The sequence below is a fragment of the Sander vitreus genome, chromosome 22 (assembly GCF_031162955.1).
Source record: "Sander vitreus isolate 19-12246 chromosome 22, sanVit1, whole genome shotgun sequence".
Lineage (NCBI taxonomy): Eukaryota > Metazoa > Chordata > Actinopteri > Perciformes > Percidae > Sander > Sander vitreus.
In genome coordinates this window covers 21,961,674-21,985,437 of record NC_135876.1, presented here as the reverse complement: position 1 = coordinate 21,985,437, position 23,764 = coordinate 21,961,674, and the positions used below count along the sequence as shown (strand labels likewise).

Here is a 23,764-nt window from a genome sequence, read left to right as displayed (position 1 = left end):
AGGAACGACCAAACGTGGATGTATTGAAGTGTCTGTTACAACTGTTGAATCACTCCCAACTATACAGTTTAGATCCTAAAAATCATTTTCCATGCCATATAAATGTTGTAGTTGAAAAACTGCAAAGATATTTGGTATAGATTTTCCAGCGCAAAGAATTTAAAGAAACCCATAGGTTGAATAGTGCATGCAATGCCCTCCACTACTGTGTTATGATCACAGGTCCCACCTGATGATTCAATAGGAAAGTTGTGCAACAACAGAATTTCGTGATCATAGAATGAGATTGTTCGTACAGCCATTTGATCCTTGCTTATCTTTAATGAGATACAATGATACAGTTGTAATCCTCTTGGCAAACCTTTGCAATGGGTCATGAGGTCAGGGTATCCTTTCCTTTCCAAATACTGAACATTTGATCCATACAACATCCATTGATAGTTTAGTCCCCTGTCGTACAGGGTAATTAGGAGACACGCTGAACCTAGCTACACACTGATTAGCGGTTCTGTATAATAAATCTACGTAATGTGCAGCTCTCCGTGCCAGGATTATAGCCGACTCCCTGCAGTTACTCTGCATCGTTATCATTATTTGCTGCAACAGATGTAGTCCAACAATAGCAACACCTGTGGAGTTTGCTTACTTTGAATCTGTCAAAATATGGACAGAATCAAACATAATCAGAGCTTATCACAGCTTGCCTCTGTTGATTTAGCATGTGTACTTTTGTATTATCCTAGTAAGCACATCCTTTTCATTACTATTTGCATAAATATCAGAATACACTGCATGAAGTCCTGTACCTCATTACAAAACGTGCCACTATTGAATGTGCTTTTGTACAGGTGCACATGCAAAGAAAATAGATCATTGACAACGGGTGATAGACAAGGGAAAAAGTATTTTCTTCTGTTGGAGTAGCCTACAAGTGAGTCAAATCTACCTACAGAATTCAGCACATTCAGCTGAGCTTCATTTGGAGTGGAAGTTCTGTGGTGCAGTAATTGCAATCTCATTATCCCCCTTTTGATGTCCATCCATGTGATGTAGAATACGGAGTCCATTTGAGGCCTTAAATAATTAAGCAGTCCTTTCAGAGTTAAATTTTTCACATTATTTATTCTAAATGCTTATTGGACTACAGCAGATATGCCGTCAAACCTTATAGTCATCAGACACAAGTAAAATACTTTGTATGAATCCATTTATCTTTCTGAAGGAAAGCTCAACATGGGTATGCCACTATAGATTATTGGAATTTCGTCAAATGCTGACAAAACTTAAATTAAAGCTATAGTGCGCAACTGTTTTATATCAGTGAACGTCCGTTACATTCAACAAACTAAAAAACTAACTTTATTGTAAAGGGGAGGCACTACGGGCAAAAAAACATAATTTTTCAATTTTGAGTGTTATTATGCTATTTTGCTTCCATAACATCTTCATCTTCTTTCAGACTATTGGAAAAAACACATCCAAAATCCACACTTAGATGTTTATTTTATCCCACTTTGTCTATTTGCACCTGTAAAATGTATCCTAGATTCACCAAAAGTTAGCATTAGCTAATGCCTAATTTGCATATTAACACATAAAAACTTTAAAAAAAAAAAAAAACGTAATACAAAAATATATGCGTTAATGTAAGTAATCAACTGGGAAAGTTTCTTGTTGATATCTGTTAATTACAATGTTTTACTCTATTCACCTGTACTTTCTTGCAAAAGTGCATATTTAAGAGATATATCCATTTCTTTAAAGGCTGTTTTCTCAAAATGAGTTTTTCTCATACTCAGCCAGAAATCTCCATTTCAGTAGCACTTACATATACCAAACTTTCCAGTTTCATTACCATCTAAAGTATATTCTGAAGTTGAGAAAGCACTTAGATAATATCATCAGAGTAAGAACCATTTTGTATGCTTTTGCATGTTGCTTTGATAGTAAAAAATTAAATAATTGTTGACATTGTATATAAGAAAGTTCAACTGGTACTTGACTACCATGGAATAACCTAGCAAGGACACTCGATGACAGTTAAAGAATGTTCAACGTCATTCACCTTGTCAGTGGACTGCACTTAACATGCTTTTTTATCATTATGTGCACATTCAAAACACCAAGAACAGGACCAGGTGCAGGGCTATGCTTCAGTCCATGATGCCAATTCTAGCAACAACGTAGACAAAACTCCTTTCAGCCTGTTCATTTTCTGAGTTAATTATGCTTTGACTAAGGGTAATTGCCAGTTCACCTTAAAGTGTGCTATACTATTATCATTAATAATTGTGTTTTCAAGAAAATTCAATTTACACTCCTGCTTACCTGCTACTATAAAACCTATATACCCTCCAGTCCCTATTGTGTACTGCTGCATCTTTCCAATGTTGCATTAAAATGTATTTTTATTGTATTTTTGATTACATTTTTTTTTACATTTTCACTTAGTTCTTACTTAGTAGCAGTAGTCCTGCATGCATTATCTAGTTGTACTGTTCTTGTTACTGTACATCTGCACCTGTGTTGTTCCCTCTACTCCTACGTTACTCCCTAGCTGTTCTAAGTTGCCACTAAATGCATAAATTAATTAATTGAAACATTAAATCTACCTTAACGTTACAAAACAACACACACAGACAGGGTAGTTTGTCAGCAGAGACTGTAAAATGTATAATTAGCCTCAATTGAGAGGCACCGTCTTGCACTAATCAGTTTCTTATCAAGTAGTTCTGCCAGCAGCGATAGCAGCCACCACCACAGGGTTGGCATTACCCAGGTCTTTGATTCTCAACTTTGTTTTACAAAGGAAAATGACGAAATGTCTGCATGGCTGTCATACTCACACCCTAGAAAAGATTAAAAAGATTTCGAATTTCACAATATAACCAAATGTACCACAAGACTACCACACACACACACACACACACACACACACAGTTCGAACACCTTCTGGCTACACAAAAAACTGGCAAACTGACGTCAGAGTAACAGTTATATTTCTTTGGAAAGTAAACAGAATTAAACCTTAAATGTACTGTTGAGCAAAAATAGGGTCCCACTGGCAGGTAACACAATAAGCAACAATGATCATTTTTGAAAAACCATGCTATGTGGAAGTTTTGTGAGAGGCGGCTGGAATTCATTTAGAAATATCTCAATATCTGAAAGCCCCCTAGATTGCAAGAAAGGATACAATTTGCGGTCTTGTTTAAACATCCTAAACCTTCTAAATATGCACTATGCAAGATGAATTATTTAGGGGTTTTATTAGCCAAAAAGTGTAGACCTTGTATTTATCTGTTAATTCTTTTTGCAGGTTCGGCCTTCATAGAAGAGTCCAGCATTCTTTTGACAGGCCCAGGTCAAGATTTTGCATTTAGTTCAGAACTATGAATATACGGTGACCCTTCTTGTACATCGAGGCACAATTCTTGACACCGAAAATGTAATTGTAAAACAGAGAAGGCTTTGATGTAATACATAATTAGTAAGGAGTGTACACTACTTCTATGTTGCAGGCTAACTTTGTGATTTAGGCTCATGAGATTTTAAGGTTAGATAAATGTTGCCTAGACAGTAAAGAAATGAATGTGGATCAAATTATTCCACAGCCTTCACTCTTCTAATGACTAGGAGATGATAAACAGGCCACATCAGGCATCCCTGACCACAGTGATAGAGTACAATTGAGTGGCGATGCCAAAGTAGCAACGTGCAGAGGAAGATTATTTGTATCAGACCACCAACACGTGGGTTTAGAGTTACACGAGGACAGGCACGTTCAGCTCCTGCGCTGCAGATGTATTAACAGTGCTGAGGAAGAGCAGAGATAGGAGAAAGCAAACCTCCAGGTGTCACTCAGGACTATATCCATGCAGGGAAAATTGATGGCAGGGGCAAGAAGGAAGGCAGAGATGATGAAGCCTTTCACTGCCACCAATCTATACCAGCGCATCCAGAATAGCTGTGTGTAGACAGTGTGTATGATGTGCATTGCCCCATTCCAGGATTACATTGAAACACTCAAACACTGTATTACTACTAGATGTTGAAACTATAATTTGATGAAATTCTAAATTAAACACCTGGATCATGCAGGAGTACCACCATGAATCCATAACTCTGCTACTGATTGCTCCCTTTAATGTGATCTATTTTAGCATCATATTCCCCTCCACTCCTTGTGATTCAAAAAATGTTCTCCTTAGAAAGTATTTAGTTTTACACAGCTGACTCTGTCTAAATAGATAGAAAAATGTCAGAATTTAACTGCAAGGCTTTATTTGTGTTCAATTAGTGACATCTTTTCTTTTACAATACGTCAACACGATAAGCAGTCTTCATTCAGGATTACATTTCCATGTAACAGAGGTAGAATAAAAGGGGTAAAACACATCTCAATTCTAGTGCATATGCTGTGCCAGAAGCATCATCCTGGTGGAAAAGGGGACAGTTGAAATTTGCATTTAGATTACAGTGGTAATAGAAAAACCATGGTGATGAATCTTGTTCTGAAAATATAACTAATGTGGTTGTATTTTGAATAAAATTGTAAAGTTAAACACCACTATAAGAAGATGTATAATAGATTTGCCATAATCATTCCATCATGCTTAAACAATAATCACAACAGCTAATCTATAGAAAAACATAACATGTAGAAAACGAATAATATAATGAAAGTAACTGCACACACTGTGCATACTGTGGAGGTATCGTTAGGGGGTATATTACTGTATGTCTTCAGCCAAGTAGCACAATTGGTTGCCATTGTTTGACAATGCCATCATTTGAATCGGGCTCTAGTTTATTTAAAGGAGAATTCCGGTCGATTTCAACACGTAGCTCTGTTGTGTGTAAATTTGGAGTGCTGTCAGTAGCGAGAAAAACGAAACCAATCGGTGCTGTCTACACCGTGTTATCCTCCTGCTAGCGTTAGCACCCAACAGGCTTAACCAGGGCAAGTTTTAAACTTGTTTTTAGCCTCTTAACATGTTCAAAATGTCATTAAAAGTGCCTACCGGTGTAGGCAGCACCGATTGGTTTCATTTTTCTCGCTACTGACAGCACTCCAAATTTACACACAGAAACAGAGCTACGTGTTGAAATCGACCGGAATTCTCCTTTAAGTTTAAACTTCATATCATGAATCTTCAAACAGAGTAATAACAATGCCAGGGTGTATTATCGGGAAATATAAATCATTATTTAGCTAGCTAGCTTACTCTCTACATGTAATCTCCACAAAAAAAGGTACAAAAAAATACCATATGTATACCATATAACTTAAGAGACATGGGAAATGATACATCTACTGTATTTCAATCAAGCATTTGCTACACACAACATCAAGTGCTGACTTTATATTCATGAGCCCCACGTTGTCAATAGTGCATGCCAAAAGGGCTTAATTTGTTTTCAGTTTTCCAATCGCAGAAGTGACGGCTCCACAGCATCTGAGACACTTAATCAAGAATCACAAAGCTTCGACACATACACACTTTTAAGAGCTCTAAATTGTCAAATAATAAGGCAAGAATTCCACCGTCAGCTGTAGTCATTACGGTCCGTGGTGGGGAAAACGTATACAGGAGGAAAGAAACACAATTGAACACAAGTTGGGGAAAATGTGTTCAGCATTACCTTATGCTGCAATTACTTTTCAAGTTGAGAGAGAACTTTTGCAGCACAGCAACAAGCCGTCTGTTGCCTCACAACTGGTGGCAAATAGAAGTGGGTTTAATTTCTTTAGGGTTCAAATGTAGACTTGTGGTGCAACAGACGTCTTATGAATGGCAAACCCTGGACCGTCAGATGCCATTAGCATTCAGTCGAATGAAGAGGTGAAAATGTTAGCCCTATTTAGACTTCAGTGAATAACAATGCTTACCATATTTGTGAGTGCTCAATTTAAACAGTTGAGTGATTCTATTGAATACATGCTTGCATGATACATTTGTGTTCACTTCAGCAACCTCAGGAGAGCTTTGTATCACTTGGTGTGAAATGTGAGACATCTGTCCACTGCACAACGACATCTGTCTTAAGTACAACGGAGGCTGTGTAGAGAAACTCTTTTGATCTAAATGTTATACATGAGATGCAATATCGAAGCAGCCATGCATGATAGCTACGCTTTTACGTATATAACCAGAGCACCACATACGAACCAAAATAGCAGTAGGAGGGAGGATGGGGAGAGGTGGAATTCTATTCAATTGTTTGTAAGAATGGACTGGCACCTTCAAAAATGCCACAGAAGTGAATATGGCAGGTTATTTCCCTGCTTCCATTAAACAGGGATTCAGTAATTGTTTAGGCCACTGCCCATTTTCTCTCCCTTCCTGTCTCTCTCTCATATCTAATTTATTGCCATCTGCTCAGCCTGGGTGTAAATCTGAACACAGACCGACTTGCTCGCCCAAGCTTTATCTGTTAACATTTAGCAATGTCTAATTAAGAAATGGGAGACGTGTTGGCTGAAAAATACTGCAGCCGGATAATGACAGTCATAATAGTTTGGGATATATGTCTGTCACAGCAAGCAAAAGCACTTATTAGATCAGAGTAATTAGAAGATGACAGCAGCTGTAATAGGCAAAAGCTGTTCAACTGTGATTAAAGAGGCCAACTTGCAGTACTTCAGTTGTTTTGTCATAAAGTTTCAGATGTGCAAATGACTGATGAAGGTCACAAAAGGAAAACACCTAATAAGGCTTGATAAAAAAAAATAGCAAATGCTGAAAATGCTCTTTTGGATAACCTGATAAAGACAACACTAATAAACTGCACCGCAACACTGAATCCCCACTAAGTTGACTCAGTACAAGGGTTGAAGGTAAGGTTACATCCACCAGCAGCCAGCAAAACAGCTGAGTGCATTTCTACATGAGTTAGGCTATGTGCAACATCAACACAAATGAATAGACAAGGTACCTTTCTGTGCCGTTTACCGTTTCAAGTTAATTTCATTTATAGGGTACTTAAAAAGCAAACCGGTTTTGCACCAAAGTGCTTCACAAAGACATACATCAGTTTAAACACAACTTAAACCCAGGGCCTCAGATAAAAACAGGGGGGAAAAAACAGGTTAAACACAATTAAAAGCCAGAGAATAAAAGAGGGGGTCTTAAGGTGCATCTTAAAAGCATCAACAGACTCAGCCTGTCTAATGGCCTCTGGCAGGCTATTCCAGAGCTGAGGAGCTGCTGTAGAAAATGCCCTGCACAGTGATTTTTGTTTTTCCACCACGAAGGGGGGTACAGCCAACATTCCACAGTGGTTGGATCGGAGGGGTCTGGTGGTCCTGTAAGCGGTGTGAGACCATGGAGAGATTTATAGACAATTAGAAGGATTTTTTATCGTGAAATGAATGAGGAGCCAGTGTAAGGACGCACGAATAAGGGTGATGTGGTCTCGTTTCTTGGACCTTGTTAATAACTGGGCAGCGGCGTTTTGAATTAGTTAAAAAAAAAAAAAATGGGGAAATGGTAGCGCCTAAGTAGAGGGGGTTACATTAGCAGCTTGAATGATATTAGTGCATGAATGACTCTTAAAAGATTAGAGGGTGATTGGAAATGCATATTTTTGGAGATGGTTGGAGTTGAAAGAAACTGGAACCGACAACAAAATGTACCTGCCTGTTAACACTTAGATCACCATTAAATATTAGAAATGTTCCGATACCGATACCGCCTAAAACTCTGGTATCGGTAAGTACTGGAGTTTATGCACCAATCCAATACCACGTAATAAAGCCCTAAATATAAAGTATATAAAGTTGACAAAAACAACCACTGGATGGGAAAAGGGTATTTTACAACAACTTTGAATGCAGCACGAGGCTGGCAAGGCGGATTTCAAGTGAACACAACATCTGTGTTGTTTTTCAGACAACGGCAGCTACAGACTACAGACTGTTTGAATCCTCTCCAGTGAAATACAGACACACTTTTACACCGTTTAGCTGTCAGCATTTTAACCGTGTTTACTCCAGCTGCTAGCTAACGGTAGGCTAACGTTAGCTGCTGTCAGGTGTAGTGTTGACTAGCGTCCCATGCGGCGATGTTTCAGTTCCCTCTAACGTCCGTACACGATTCAGGTGGAATTTCACCGAAAAGTGACTAGTTTGCAGGTATGCAGGTATCAGAATCGGTAAGCAAAAAGTGGTATCGGGCCATCTCTATCAAATAGGACACCCAGGTTTCTTAGCATGTGGTGTGATGTAGACAGAAAGGTGACTGAGGTTCTGGGCAGTAGCAGTGGTATCGTGTGACCTTGTTTAACTGAAGGAAATCATGAAATGATGTGTACTGCATGCTTGCTGACTCAATATTTTGACATATAATCAAGTTTGTGTTGCAATTAATGTCATATTGTCTGCTACATAACAGCATTAGCTGGTCAGCTTTCACTGTCATGTTGCCAGGAACCATACTGGAGGCTTTGCTTGTTTAAATCCACTAGAACTATTAGCTGTGTATACTTTACATTACAACAATCTAAAGCATACCGTAAGCCTCTAGATTGATTTTCTGCATTGATTTAAAAACAAATTCATGTACCTAAAGTTGAGCAGATGTGAAACTCTGAAAAATATAGTTAGTCCATGATCCATAACCCAGTCAAAACTTGCCATATATGATAGGATGGTGGGTGTTGGGTTAGGGTTTGTAGGGTCTACAAAAGTCAAGAAGTCTATAAGGATGAGAATCCCTGAATGATGACCTAACACTCCATAAATTTCATACAATGACTAAAGTGAAATGCTCACGATGGAATAAATAATTCAAGGGGAAAAACAGCTAAACGATTAACAGTCCAAAGCTCACCCCTTAATGGTGCTTTTGCTCCTTGATGTATCCCTTTTTTAAGGGGTTTAACCCATGACTGAATTTAATGTACTACGTTTAAGGGCCCCATCCTCTACCTCACAAAGTATGGGTGCAACGGATGCATTTGATTTAGCAATTAAAAGGGACTAGAGTTACATGAAAGGCATTTTTGATTTTTGATGAAAAGAAAATGTTCATCCCCTATCAACCACAGTATCTCCTGAACTTTGGGACCGTCAAATGGCCTTCATGATGGTAGCAGGATATTTGTGGTCAAACTGACTGCATTGTTAATTTTTCAATAAGAGTCACTTATTCAGTGGGACATTAACGCATGTCCGTTACAACAGTTGTGGTAGCAGAAAAGTAAAATGATCACATTTGTTGACTGTCAACAACCGCATATTTTACATAAGAAGAGGAAATTATAATTCTACATAAATATGAATAACACAGACACGGTTTTGCAGGCAAAACGCAATACAGTCGCTGCTTCCTAAAACGGGAAGGAAAGCTGGCAAAAAAAAGGCCGACGCTGTAGATGCGTGAATCACAACGCTTATTAATATCACTTCCCCATCAGTCAGGCCCTAGATCTGACCATAATTACACTTGTGCACTTTCCATAAACTGCCGTTGCTTTAGCCTATTATTTCAGTTGCAACCCTGGCAGTGGGAAGCCATCGTGAGAGCAAATAAAATATATAAAAACAAAATTCAAACTGATTTTGCGTGTAGGCGTGCGCATTGGCAACACACGGCTCAAGCCGAGCCGATATGTAATTCCCTCCCATTACAATCTATATATTTCATAAATATACACATCGGGGAATGCTAACGGGGTTGTCGGTCTCTAAATGTTTTAACTTTTATGTGCGCACCCCTTTCTACCTCTCTCCCGCTCTCTCTCTCTCTCTCTGCGCACTGAGCTCCGCCTGATCTTCTAAGAACGGTGATGCCGTTATCAATCGAGTATTGATTGGTCAGTAGGTGGTGCTTTTACACCGGTTAATCTCTGATGTCCAACTTAACCTGCTCCCGACCAGGTTAGGCGTTCAGCATAAGGTACCACGGCGATTGAACCCGATCACAAGTGATCCACCTTCGTAGTACAGAAAACCCTGGGTTGAACCTGAAGTTAGCTCGTTAACGCCAAATCTCGCTTCGTAGAACAGGCCTCAGGTGTTCTGATAACACACGGTTTTGTGCAACTCTAAACTCTATTTTCCTTTTCCACCTAGAAATGAACAGGTGCTTGACCATTTGCCCAATGCCATCTGTCTTGTTATAATCTACTTGCCTCCTCTAACCTCCTCTGTCAATAGTTGGCATCGCCTTCGGCAGAATTTAATGACACACTGCACCAGACAACAACAGGGTTCAAAACTTAGCCTTAGAGTTTGTCTTTTCTTAGTTCGAACTAAAGCAGCGGGGCCCGAGGGCACTATCGGAGTTTGCACTGCACATCCTGTAGTCGCGGGTAAAGCAAGATTCCCCCTACCATAAATAAATTGGCTTTTGGGTTCACAGTCAAGCTGAGTGCTGACAGTTCTCCACATTCACACCTTTTATTGTACATTTAGTCAGATCAGAGAACAGCGGCAGCTCTGACTCACACAACAGGAACCAGGCATCTGTTTCGAGACGTTTTTTCTTCTCTGTTGTATGTGGGTACAATATGTCACAGATTATTCACAGCATCTAACAGTTAGGAAGAAAAATCCATAATTCTGATCCCGGGCGCCTGACATTTTATATATATTTCCTTTTTAATCATAGCCTTTCATTGGAGCCATATACGTTGCATCATAGACTTTGTTGGCAGGGGATCCAGACGTGTTCACACTAGGGAGAGCTGAGTCAGTGTGGTGCTTCTTTATTGCCTCAGGCCAGTTTTGTCTCTACAGCTAAGCCTTCAATATCTTCAGGGGGGGAAAAGTTCATTTTCTAACAGAGAGGCAACCTTCGTTCAGTAGGACACGCAGCTAATTTATTTTTCATCATCACTGGATTATATTCAAGGTGATATACCATCTCAGGAAGTGTCTGTGCTCAATGATTTGGTTCCTAACTGGCCAAAATTGAACTGACAAAGCCATTTCTTCTCAGTCTATAATCTAGTCTGGTTTTCCTAAATTACAATATGATGGATAATATTGTAAGAAGGGGTAATCCAGGGTTGAAACAACATCCCAGAAAAGGGCATCTTTCCCCTGCAGGAAATACATTTCAAAGAAAGAACCAAGGCAGACATTTAGTCATCTCTATAAATAATTGTGATTGAGACAATTGATTTGTGACAGAACCAAAGTTTTAAAGGCAACGGGTTGGATTCTTAAAACAACAAATGTGTCTGTCAGCTGCTTTGGCAAGGTCCCTCCAACAGGCTGTTTACACCGGACACATTTCTGCCGTGCGTTTCAGTCGTAATGGGCTATGAGCACTGCTAGACTGCAGATGACAGCATAGCAAGACTGTGACTGAATGCATCCAGTGTAGACTCTGAAAACCAACACTGCTGCAGCTCTGCTTCCGGTGTGCTTTCGTGAAGCCGCATCTCGCAGATTCTGTTTGACACGTTCAAAAACAAAAATACACACACACACACACACACACACACACACACACACACACACACAGAAGGATGAGGCTAAAAAGTACCAAGTGACATAGGGAGGAACTGACAGTCCCTGATTGAGAGAAGAGCCACCACAAAACAGTTTTTAAGCAGCAGAAGTCACAGGGTCAGAAATTAGATGAAGCCATAGAGTACATGCTTGAGAACTGTCTGCTGGATGCCAGCAGTTGCATGTGCACTAACGGTGCTCCATAGTTGCCTTGGGGCAACAGGGCTGCTAGATTTCATCTCTGTAGCAGTCCATCTCTCACCGGCATGTCTCCTGACTCTGAATATTTGTATCTGTCAAAACGTCAGATGTCAAGACATGATAAAAGATAGCTGAGCACTGGATTATCAGGATATAAAGAATTTATATTTGTTGTTTTGATTTTTGGGCATTTTTAGGCCTTTATTGACAGGACAGCTGAAGAAATGAAAGGAGAGCGAGCGAGAGAGGGAATGACATGAAGCAAAGGGCCGCAGGTCGGACTCGAACCCTGGCCCGCGGCATTGAGGAGTAATCCTCTATATATGGGCCAACTGAGCTATCCGGGCGCACAAGTGAGAGCACTGCTACATTACTAGTGGGCAAAACAGAGTAGAAGAGTTTTATTTCAGCCAACACTGATCCTTTAAAATGTGCCCAGATCAGTCCCGATACCAGTCCTTAGGACAAGAACTGAAGAGAATCTGAATCAATTCAAAATACTATCATTTTCTATTATGTGGTAGTCTAATTAAATGTGTATTATATGTGTATTATAATTTTAATAAATAATGTTATCATTTGTGACTAAACAACTTTTTTTTTTTTAAACAAAATTTCTTGAGGGTAACATATTAGTCCAAAATCTTCCAATATTAAATGTGTAAAAGTACAGTTCCAAAGCAGCTTCCACAAACTAGACCAAAGGCCTCTGAAAAGTCTCTTTCCAGTCTTAGTTCTGCCAACATAGCACTTTAGTAAAGTAAGCATCAAGGCACATTTATCACATAAATAGCCTTTGGCAACAGGAGAAGTTGCCGTTTGTCACTATTAAAACAATGTGTTTTGGCTAACTGCCTCAGTGTTCTAATGAACTCAATGAAAGATAGAGGTGTTCTTCAACAGGACAAATATATGGTTCAAAAAAAAACTTAGTAGCATTCAATAGTGGAATCACGCTTTCAAATCACCAAGGTTATTTATGGCTGTATCGGTTTTCCACCAAGGTAGCCAATTTAAAGTGTTTTCCAAGTAGTCAAAAATCCCTGCAGTGTGTAAGCTAACATGCACACACAGGGACTGGACAAAATAAGAGAAACACCTATGAGTATGTAACAAAAACTAATCTGCAGTCATCCAACAGTCCTGCCCTAAAAAAGAGAGAACAACATGATTTATATTTTTACTGAACGGTGACTTTGTAAGTCAAACTATTAATAACATTGCCTCTATAAGTGCCCATGGCATTCCATATCCACCACCGTGTTTAACAACTGCCCAGTCACAATGTGAGTGGAAGGCATCCTTTGGCTCTCTCCACACGTATGCATGTGAATGGGATGCAAGAAAAAAGTGGGGAAGACAACTCAATCGAATCATATTAATGCTTCCATTGTTCAGGGAACAAAGTTCTGAGCTCCTTTCAGCTCGGGGCACAAGCCTTGCATGCAAGCAGCCCTCCAATGAATGTCATAAAGAAAATAAAAAATATATAGTGCGGTATATTTCTTTTCCCAATACAGCAACAACAGCAACATATCCTCTGCAGTGCTTTGCATCTAGCAGAACATGTCACTGTGTCACACCTAGACATGGATAAAGCACCTTGTTTTTTGCCAAGCCAACAGAACGGTTGAAGCCAAACTGCATCGTAAATGAGTATACTGGATGTATCTGAGTAACTAACAGAGCCGTTGTATTTGCTATTCATTACGTTGGCTGTGCTGTAACCTACGCATGAGGTGTTCTTTGATAATTTAGCTTGACTGGCCAGCTGTGTTGTTACTCCCATTTTCATTACACTGCTTCCACCTACACTTCTCTCCTCCCACTTGCACCCGGAAGGGTTTCAAGGATATTACAGTCTTCTTTGGCCTTAGCCCTGCAAACACAATGTCTTCACAGTGATTTTCCTGACTAACACTTATATTCCTTCATCTCCTCAACCTTAGTGAACATATTTTCCCATCAGTCGAGGCTGTAGTTCAGTCGAGGTAACTGTTTCGATCGTGGTGACAGCGCTGAACCGTAACACATCAGTTATGATATGAGCCTTCACTGCTATGACAATCAGTCAAAAACAATATGATGTGTACTGATGAACATGCTACCGGTCCTTTGATGCATGTGCAGAAAAGTGTTAATTGATGTGCCATACAACAAATACTTCCAGATTTTTTTTTCCAATAACACGCCGACTTATTGGGACTTTAGCTTATTCACCGTATCCCCCAGAGTTAGATAAGTCCATACATACCCTTCTCATCTCCGTGCGTGTTGTAACTCTGTCTGACGCCCCCAGCGCTAGCTTAGCCTAGCACAGATCCTGGAGGTAACCGGTTCCAACTAGCGCCAAAATAACGCCAACATGTTCCTGTTTACATGTGATTTGTATAGTCACAGGGTGTACAAATAACAAGGTCATATGAGACACAGCCATCTTCTAACCGTACATAAACTGGGAACTATATTCTCAGAAAGGCGAAGCACTGCTACTTCTGCTACTTGGGCGGAGTGATTTGCTAGCAGCACCTGAAGCCCTGTGGTGAGGAGCAGAGAGTTCGCCTGGAGTTCACTCAGGAGTTGGAGTAATAGAGTCAACAATTAGTAGATAGTAAAAGCATAGTGACCTTGTTATTTGTACACCCTGTGACTATACAAATCACAACCTGTAAATAGGAACATGTTGGCGTTATATTGTCACTTATTGGGGCTCAATGGTGTTTTTTGCCCCCAACGGCTCCTTCCAGGCAACGCTGCGACCGCTGCCTCCAAGGCACCTAACTCTAACCTTAACCCTAACCATAACCATTGCCTAATTGACTTCAAGGCAGCGCTGCGACCGTTGACTTCAAGGCACCTAACCCTAACATTAACCCTAACCATAACCAGTACCTAGTGCCTTCCAGGCAGCGCTGCCTGGAAGGAGCCGTTGGGGGCAAAAAACACAGATGAACCTTATTGGGAGCAGTAGGCTAGTTGGAACCGATTACCTCCAGGATCTGTGCTAAGCGAGGCTAGCAGTGGGGGCGTCAGACAGAGGTACAACACGCACGGAGATGAGAAGGGTATGTATGGACTTATCTAACTCTGGGGGTTACTGTGAATAATAATAAGTCGGCATGTGCCTTTAACACACTGAAGGTTCTATCGCCTAAATATTTGAGAATATTATAATTTTTATAGAAATTCTTTGAATAATACCACCACCACATTAGACTTAGTTAGGTCAATTCCCAAAACGGCAGCTCTGGTCTGGAAACGCATGCTCATCACAACACTTCCAACGACTACCCCCGTCCAGGACACTTCAACACATCCAATCTTAAAGTCAATCTCATATCCATACACTCAACTTCACCTTAATCTCAATTATTGAAAGTAAAAGCTTGTGAAGTGGGCTTACGCAAAATGACCCTGTAAGATATTGAATTATTCATATTAGATTACTGTATTGTTCTCCACTGGTTGCACTGCTGCCCTTACAGGGAAGTGTACGTGCGTTGGCTGCATGATCTGAAATATAGCCCTATAAACTGACACAACAGAGTTATGACTTAATCCATGTAGAGCATCCTCCCCATTTACACATGGAGATTTCATCCAAATTAAATATTGTAACCCTATTTTTTTTTATTTTTCGTCAAAAGCATTTTTTTAGAACTCCTCAATGACTCATTAATTCCTCTTTGAATCATGAGTAGACAGGTTCATAACCTTATTAAAACTATGACTTCATTAAGTTTCTGAATGACAATGCACAATACTGCATTTGTTAAAGTTCTCATATTATGCTTTTTGGCTTTTCCCCTTTCCTTTATCATGTTATATATCTTTTTTGTGCACATTATAGGTTTAACAAAGTGAAAAAGCCCAAAGTCCACCCCAAAGGGACTTACCATCTCCAACAGAAAACACTGTTCACAAACTGCTCCAAACAGCTCTATTGTAGTCCAGCCTTTACTTCTGTGACGAATGTGCGTCACTTTGTAACACACGTTATAATGCTCGCCTAGCTGCTAGCGTGGCACGCTCTCATGCTCCGCAACCAACTAGCTAGCAGTGCTTATTGCGCATGTGCGACTCCCAACAAAGATGCAACAGAAGTGTGATGTCTCACTCTGTAGCTAAAACAGAGAGCTCAACACACAGGGTGAAAAGAGGAGCTGCAGCAATGTGCAGTACAACAAAAGTATGGTGTTTTCTGAAAATTAAAGCACATAAATCTATTCTGGTACAACCTCTAAATACAATTATGAACCTGAAAATGAGCATAATCTGAGCACTTTAACAGGAACTCAAAGTGTATGCAAAACAAGAACTTGATCCAGATGACTCATTTCTTCCCTCCATTCCTGGAGTCAATGCCTGCTTATTTGTTTGTCAGGTTTATGGCAGCCTTGACGACTAATAACTTTGTGAGGGAGTCTCTTGTGGGCGGTAATCTGCACCAGCAGATCGGCTAGCCATATGTTCTTTGATTATTGAAGGTGATGTGCAAGAACGCTGTCAGCCCACTGCGTCGAGTTATCTGAAGTAGACACACGGGTCAAGGCTCACAACCGAAGCCCGACACATGCTAATGAACTTATCTCATAAAATATGCATCAAGCCCTCCCAGGGCCGTACAGTGGCAGAGGCGTGATTTTGCAGGAATTATGGAAACAGTCATTTTCCATTATGTCAATGCTAAATGAGGAGTGACCTGCGGGAGAGCCATGTCTGACCCGTGTCAAGATAGTTCCTGCAAATTTTGCACGGAGAACTTTGCAGATCAGTTTTGACTTTTAAGGTACTGCAGTGACAGAGAGAATAAATGGATCTGGGTGCACAGCATAACCTCGTTGAAGCAATCTCCGTCTGAAGCCAATGTTCCAAGTCTGTATAATTAATCAAAGACAATGATGTCAATGAGGGGCCCCGGTTATGAAATTAGAGGCACGCTGCCTTCCATTACTGTACAACTTATGAGTGCATTAGTAAGGAGAGAGGAACAATAAGCCAGGTGTGGAAACCATTAGATCCATTCTTCAGGCCAACCATTTGTGGTTCTCTTCTCTTGTTTTCAGCGCAATTAAGAGTCTCGTAACAAGTGTGAATGCTTGACTGTTGATATGGTAGTCTGGCTTGCAAACAAGGTGTGAACAGCAACAGTGCAATAGTTATGTGCTCAATAATAAATGAGGCTTAACAAATGAGGTTGGTTCGGTAATATTTCTTCTTCTGTGCATTAGGCTGCGTAATGAATGACTATTAATTAAGACATCACATTTTATATGATAAAAAATGTGCTGCCTGTCCAAACATAACTTACCTTACATCAATTACTTTTCTTTGTAGATGTATAACCAGAGTCTATCATTACCATAGTCTTTCTACACTCACAGCTTTTGAGAAAGGTCACAAGGTGGAGAGTAACAAAATCAACCTAGATCAACTTTTGGAATCATGTTTTACCTTATTTTTCAAGTTTGTTGTTTTCATGAATGAAAATCTACTGCATTAACAAGTGGTTGAGTAGCTACAAAATTGTGTAAATATATATGTATATTTTTTTCTCACTACACTTTACTTGTGCATGCAAAATCAATGGCTCATGGCTTGACACGACAATGCTGTGACATGGGGCATCCATCTTTTAGCTCATTGTTACTTCCACTGATCTATGTGAAGACAAACAAAACGCATTGGAAGAAAACAAATTCAATATTCAATTGCTTGTCTGTGAGCTGGATTATATATTAGTAATCTTCTGTACGAGCTGCCTCTTCCATAGAACGTGTGTCAGTCAAATGACATGCTGCGGCAAGCAGAACAATCTCCTGTGGCCGTTGGTTGTCAAATCTGCTGTGGTCCTCACCGGAGTGATGTCTGAGAGAAAGCAAAGCATCTTAAAGAAATCATTGTGAGCATGCTGCTTTGCACTGACATCTTATACAGTGCACATGTCAATTTGATATATGAACTGTCAGTGCTTCATGCTATATATCTTCAGATGGTTGCCTGCAACTGATTTGTGTCAAGTTTTCTGAAAAGGGTTTATCGCTATTTTCAGAGGCTCACTGATTTGGTTTGATTAAAAATACTCAGACAAGGTTTTGTGAAGCAGAAACATAAAAGCTCTTCACCACCCTCTCATTAAAGTGTCATTAAATAATACATGATTTTCAACCTCTATGGGCAATCAAGGAACTGAAGTAACACCGACAGGTCTGTGGCACAGTGTGCGGCGGCCTAATTGACAGCAAAAACAAAGTCACAGTTTTCACTTCAGAGACAAGTAATCTAGCTAATTGGAGTATGCATCCAAGAGAACTGTCTTGGGCTGTGGTAATATATCACCAGCCAAATAATTACAACACTTATTTTTATGTTTGAGAATGCCCGTATCATTCATCATTAAAAAGTTGAAAACTAAAGCAGGTGGGAGCAAAGACTATGAGCCCGAACATGCCACTATCATTGTCATTTATTAACAACAAGCCACAACCTATACCTATTGTATAGTCACCATGTGTATCATTAGACAGCCCTTAGCTGTCTCTAATCAGAATAATAACACAGCATCATTGATATAGGTAATGCATGTAATGGGGATTCAGCTAAATCAAACTTTTAAACTATGCATTTGTTTTTCTTTCCTTCAGGTGATGAGAGCATAAATCTCTGAGTGGCATCCTGACAGAGCCAAGAAAACTGCTTTGTGGGCACCGGCACAGCCCCCTCCCCCCCACCTCACCCATTTTCCCATAACCACCGTCACAAGTTGTTTCAGCGTGGCTCAGCTCTCAGCACTGGACTTTAACTTGGGGACCTGAACCTCACAGATCGCCAATGCTAACAAGGAACTGCCTGCTGCTGTTCCTCTGGATTCTTGTCGACGAAGGCTCAGTCTCTTGTTTACGTCCACCTACACCACCACTGGGACGGAGCAGGACGGGGAGGGAGCACGCCAGGAGCTTGGTGGGCCCGATGAGGAATGGGGCAGCTGGATTTCAACGGGTCAAAAGGGGCTGGGTGTGGAACCAGTTCTTTGTACTGGAGGAGTACATGGGGTCAGACCCGCAGTACGTGGGCAAGGTAAAAAGCCTTATTTTTCCCAGCTTTTTTATGGTGCGAGAGAAGTCATAAATCACATAGTAAGGAGCTAGGGAGAAATTGAATTGGTGGTAAATGGAGGAAGTGATAGAACGTGAGGGAGATAAAATAGGAGAAAAGGCACAGAAAAGCATGCTAATATAGAGCAAGTTTAAAAGTCCTCTGGTTTCAGATGGGCAATATCAACTACATACAATATCACAATTGGTTTATTTATTATTGATACATTTATGTGAACAGTGTGAAAATCTTTTGGGTAAGGCTATCAAAATATTACATCTACACTGTACCAACTCCGATGGCAACTGGGGCAATTTACCCGTTTTCCTGGAACTAAGCCTCACCATTTTACTCTACTAATGCTCTTGTTGTGAAACGGTCCTTGTTGTTAGTTTTTTAAGGTATAAATGGTCTCAGGCATGGGAATCTATACATGCTAATGGAGCTGTGGCAACATTTCTATGTTAGACGAGCCAGACACACAAGACATTAAGGTGGTGAGAGGATCGATGGCATGACAGGAATGAATTTAAATTACAGTCCTTGTAAAGCTGTCAGAACATCATAGTTATGAGCCAGGGGAGATGCTGACAGCAATAAAAAGACAGCAGAGTGACCAAATAGCCTGAACTGATTTCAGACTGAGATATATGCACACATCCCATCAGACACTCCTTTAGGTCCCCCTTCAAACCTTGGCCATCTCTGTTTTTAGTGTAGGATTTTTTCTATTCTCTGCTGTGGCTTAAGACATTTGTAAGTAAACTCTGTGGTTTAAGGCTAAAGTTGTAATTTGGCACTCCTGGCTTACATAGGATAATAGTAAGACTGACTTATCTGCCCCAGTGCCGCTGCAATCAGCCCTGACAAACCATGCTGTTTGTGGAAGTCTCGGAGGCTAAAGGCAGGGGGAGGGAGGCTGCTATCTGCTGCACTCCTAAATCACTTAATCCTGGGCTGCTGCACTGCTTCAAAATAATTGACTGATTCTTTGCCATATAGTATGGAAAGCATTTGGAGATGAGATCCTCGGACCTTTGTCGGGCCAATCTTAAGGGAGAGGCTTCGGCTTCAAAATGATTGTAGCTATAACAGGATGAAAGTTAAACAGATAATGCCTGGAGACTGGGAGAGCGGGGTGTTAGGGCTCCTGGCACACTGCCTGCGTTGCGTGAGCGTGTCAGCTGCGTGGCGGGTCCGTTTTTATATCGGCTCCCATGTTAACAGGTTAGAGCTTGCACACTGCCTGCGCGACACGTACGTCTCCGGCACGGCTCGAAAACGCGTGCATGCTGGAAATAGGACCAACGCCTATTTTTCACGCGACTCGCAAGCGTGTTGGAAGCGTTTCCAGGCAAAATAGAAGACGAAAAGATGTCACTTTGACACAAATACATTTAATAAATGACATTTTGATGTTTGAAAGTCTCAAGATTTTGACACGAATGCAGATATAAATGTAATTTAAAAAAAAAATAATAAATAATTATCGATTTTCAAATGCACCTTTCAATACAGAACAAAATATTCTGTAGACTATTTTGCCGTCAATACTGCCGACAATGTCTCTGCTGTAATCAGATCAGTCTATATTTATGTTTAACATGAAGTATACTACTGCTTGAGGTCATTTTGTCAATGGGGAACATACATGCAGTGTTGGTCATCTTACTTTAAAAAAGTAATTCCAAAAAGTAATTGAGTTAGTAACTCAGTTACCACATTGTAAAAGTAATTAGTTACTCAGCAAAGTAAACATATTTTTTATGTTCTATAACGCTATTACGTTCTATAACATCTTTAACGTCAAAGATGTTTATATTAACTGATTGAAAAACTGATTGTTTAGTGGTAGTCAGAGTGTGCAGTGAGACAGCGTGAGCAGGGCATCCGCCCACCCAGCCAATCATCATCGCATTTGCAACGGTGTCATCATCCCCCCCACCCCTGCTCTCTCCAGGCAGCTGATGTGTAGCCAAAGCCTGACACCTCGCGCTTCATTCAACCAAATTGTAGTAACACGCCACCTTTACATTCTCAGTAACGATAACGGCGTTGCAAAGATGGGAAAAGTAATTAATTAGATTACTCCGTTACCGAAAAAATAACGCCATTAGTAACGCCGTTATACTTAAACGCCGTTACTCCTAACACTGCATACATGTGTACAGACAAGGCTAGCAGCAGCAGCGCTGCGTCAGACACGTTTCTGGTGTGCAAAGACATAGAAAAGGCCACGCAACAGAAACGCCACGCTCACGCCACGCAGGCAGTGTGCAGGAGCCCTTAGTGACATATCTTCCAATGAGTTATCAAGTACCATCATAGAGGCCGGAAGGGTAACAGTTTTGTTTTCAAGGCACATCAATTAACTCTAATGGACAGTGAGTCCTCGTGCAATGAATGTTTGTCCTATAATACATCAATGCCTTATTGTGGTAATGTATTCAGTCTCAAGTGTAAACATGATTTCCATTCAGTGACCTGCAGAGAATTGTGACTATAGTGTCTCAAGCGACTGCCGCTTTCCACTCAGTGGCAGAAGTGCCTTTCTGAACCAAATGTAATACAATTGTACATTTACACATACTTACAAACCAGGTGAAAAAGTCAGTCCTTAGTTATTTGCGGCTTCAAGGCCTTGTTAGCTGCTATTAATCGCTGAGGTCTCTGGATCAATATAAAGTGTTTCGTCCAGCTTTTATGGTTGTCTCTATTTTGCCTCACAGTGCAATTAAACTAACAAATGACAAGATTATTCAGAAATGTGTAATTATTGCAACGGTGTGGAAGCCTTGCTAAATTTCTGCCTTAACCAAACCTGACCATGTCAGGAACAGGACTGTTGTAATAAATGCATCACTGCCAACTATAATTGCAACAGCCAGTTCACTACTAATTAGCGCTGACCATTAAAAATATAATTCACATTGCTAACTAGATGCAGTCATTTTGTCAGTTCTGACAGCAAGACAACCACTGAAGGAGGGAAACAACTGATGATGCAGTGCCAGTGTTACGGATCAACTGGTTTGGCTATTAACTGGTGATTTTTGCCTGAATGCTCCAGTGGTTGCTTGTAGTGGCGGCAGATGTTTGGAGACATGATAACATTTAGTTGTCCTTGTGAATGCCTAATTATTTTCTTTTTCGTTAAAATGTCAAAACATAGTCATCCGAGTCTTAGACCGCCCTGAATCTATATAAACTACACAAAGTATTCAGACACATTAATGAGATCCATCACAACTATTATTGTCTAATGCTGCTTGATTCACTAATCCATTTCACTATTATACCGCTGTGCAAAACAGCAGTGGAGCATTGTGCTTGCAAAACAACATTTTGGGCATCTCAGGACTATCTCAGGACTATCTCAGGACTATCTCACTTCTAATTGCCCATAGTTGACAAAATGTTAAAATCTTTCAGTACAGTGAAATCCAACAACACACATCATCTTCCAAAATGACCATACACAGTCACAATACATGAGGTAAACTTGATATAAAGAAGATATATTTAGACCTGCAATATTTAGTCAAGCGACTAAAATTTGTATCCCCAACTATAAAAAAAAAAAAAAAAAAGTTGAATCGGTAATGAAAGTAATCGTTAGTTGCACACCTACATAGAACATAATACATGATCTTGATACAGATTCTTTGTTGTTGTTTTTTTTTAAATTGTGCACAAGATACTGAGTGGGAGAATTCACCGGTGACACATCATCTGGTGGACAAACTATGTAATGGTGACACTTTTCTAAAATCACATCAAAACTAGTTTGGCATTTCTTTACTGCGATTTCATGTTACTTAGCGACTGACGTACACCAATACTGATATCGGCCTATCTGCACACCCAACACATTCATCTTTAGATGCAGTGGTCGATTTAAGAATAACAAACGCAAGCAAAGCAACATTTATTTTCTTACAAAAAAGGTGCCATGTCTGCGTTTCCACTTGTTTTGGTGGTATGGTATGACTACAAAATAAAGAGAGTGAATCTGACCTCAGGTTTTTACATCACCATGTAAATGCATGCAACTTAATTTGACAACAAAAACAACAAGTAGCACTAATATAGTCATATTGATTTTATGCACACAACACTATAACCTAATATATTTATGCCAGAATTGATATATTCTTGCCTTTTGGTCAGGCAAGTTGAGGTGGCAGACACTAAACATGAAGGCAATGTTAGAAAACCTACAGTTACAGCTGGGAGCTGCAACTTACACTACTTATTTTGTTATCCTATTTGCTCCCTGAGGTGCAAATGAGGTCATGACAAGATTCAGCATGGTGTTTAGCACTACTTTTAGTCCCTACTGCATGCATTAATAAGGACGCAACTGCTTTGGGGCCTTGCTCTAAAGCAACTCGACTGCAGTTGTTTATAAAGGTGGTTATATTTTCACACATAATGTCTCAAGAGTCTCTGGGCCACTAAAATTTCTCTATGGAAAATGCAACTAGTTGCTACTTAGAGTGACTCAAATTGACATTTGAAATAGTACAAGGGAGGTATTAATATCACACTGAACATGTAGTGTAAATAAAGAAAAACAGTCTACCAAGAATATTAAAAAATGTTTTACACCACTTAACTGTTTGAGTTTATTGTGAGGCTTGTCTTCTGAGTTAAAAAGCAGCGTCGTGTAACTCCCAAGTTCCATGACATTAAGAATAAACAGAGACAAATAAACCATTTTAATTGTGTGCCTGTCTTCCTCTAGATATATGTATATGTATATATATATATATATATATATATATATATATATATATATATATATATATAAAAAAGTGGCCTTACTGGCATCCATTTCGTTCCATTCCATTCCATTCCATATTATATATACATATATATATATATATATATATATATACATATAATCATTCTGTCACTTGAGACACAAAAGACCAACAAAGAAAGTTTGGGCACAAACATTTCACATTTAACACATGGCTCCATGTTGTGAAACTTCTGACA

General features: G+C 39.9%; 1 protein-coding gene across 1 annotated transcript in view; it reads left to right on the top strand.

Moving 5' to 3' along the window:
* The window catches only part of LOC144537398 (cadherin-12-like), a 102,947-nt gene that overhangs the window by 25,486 nt on the left and 53,697 nt on the right, over window positions 1-23,764 (top strand). Inside the window, exon 2 of the mRNA XM_078281090.1 lies at window positions 18,310-18,742. Within this exon, the coding sequence (XP_078137216.1) occupies window positions 18,497-18,742 (246 nt within the window). The 5' untranslated portion in view covers window positions 18,310-18,496. The remainder of the gene's footprint in view (window positions 1-18,309; window positions 18,743-23,764) is intronic.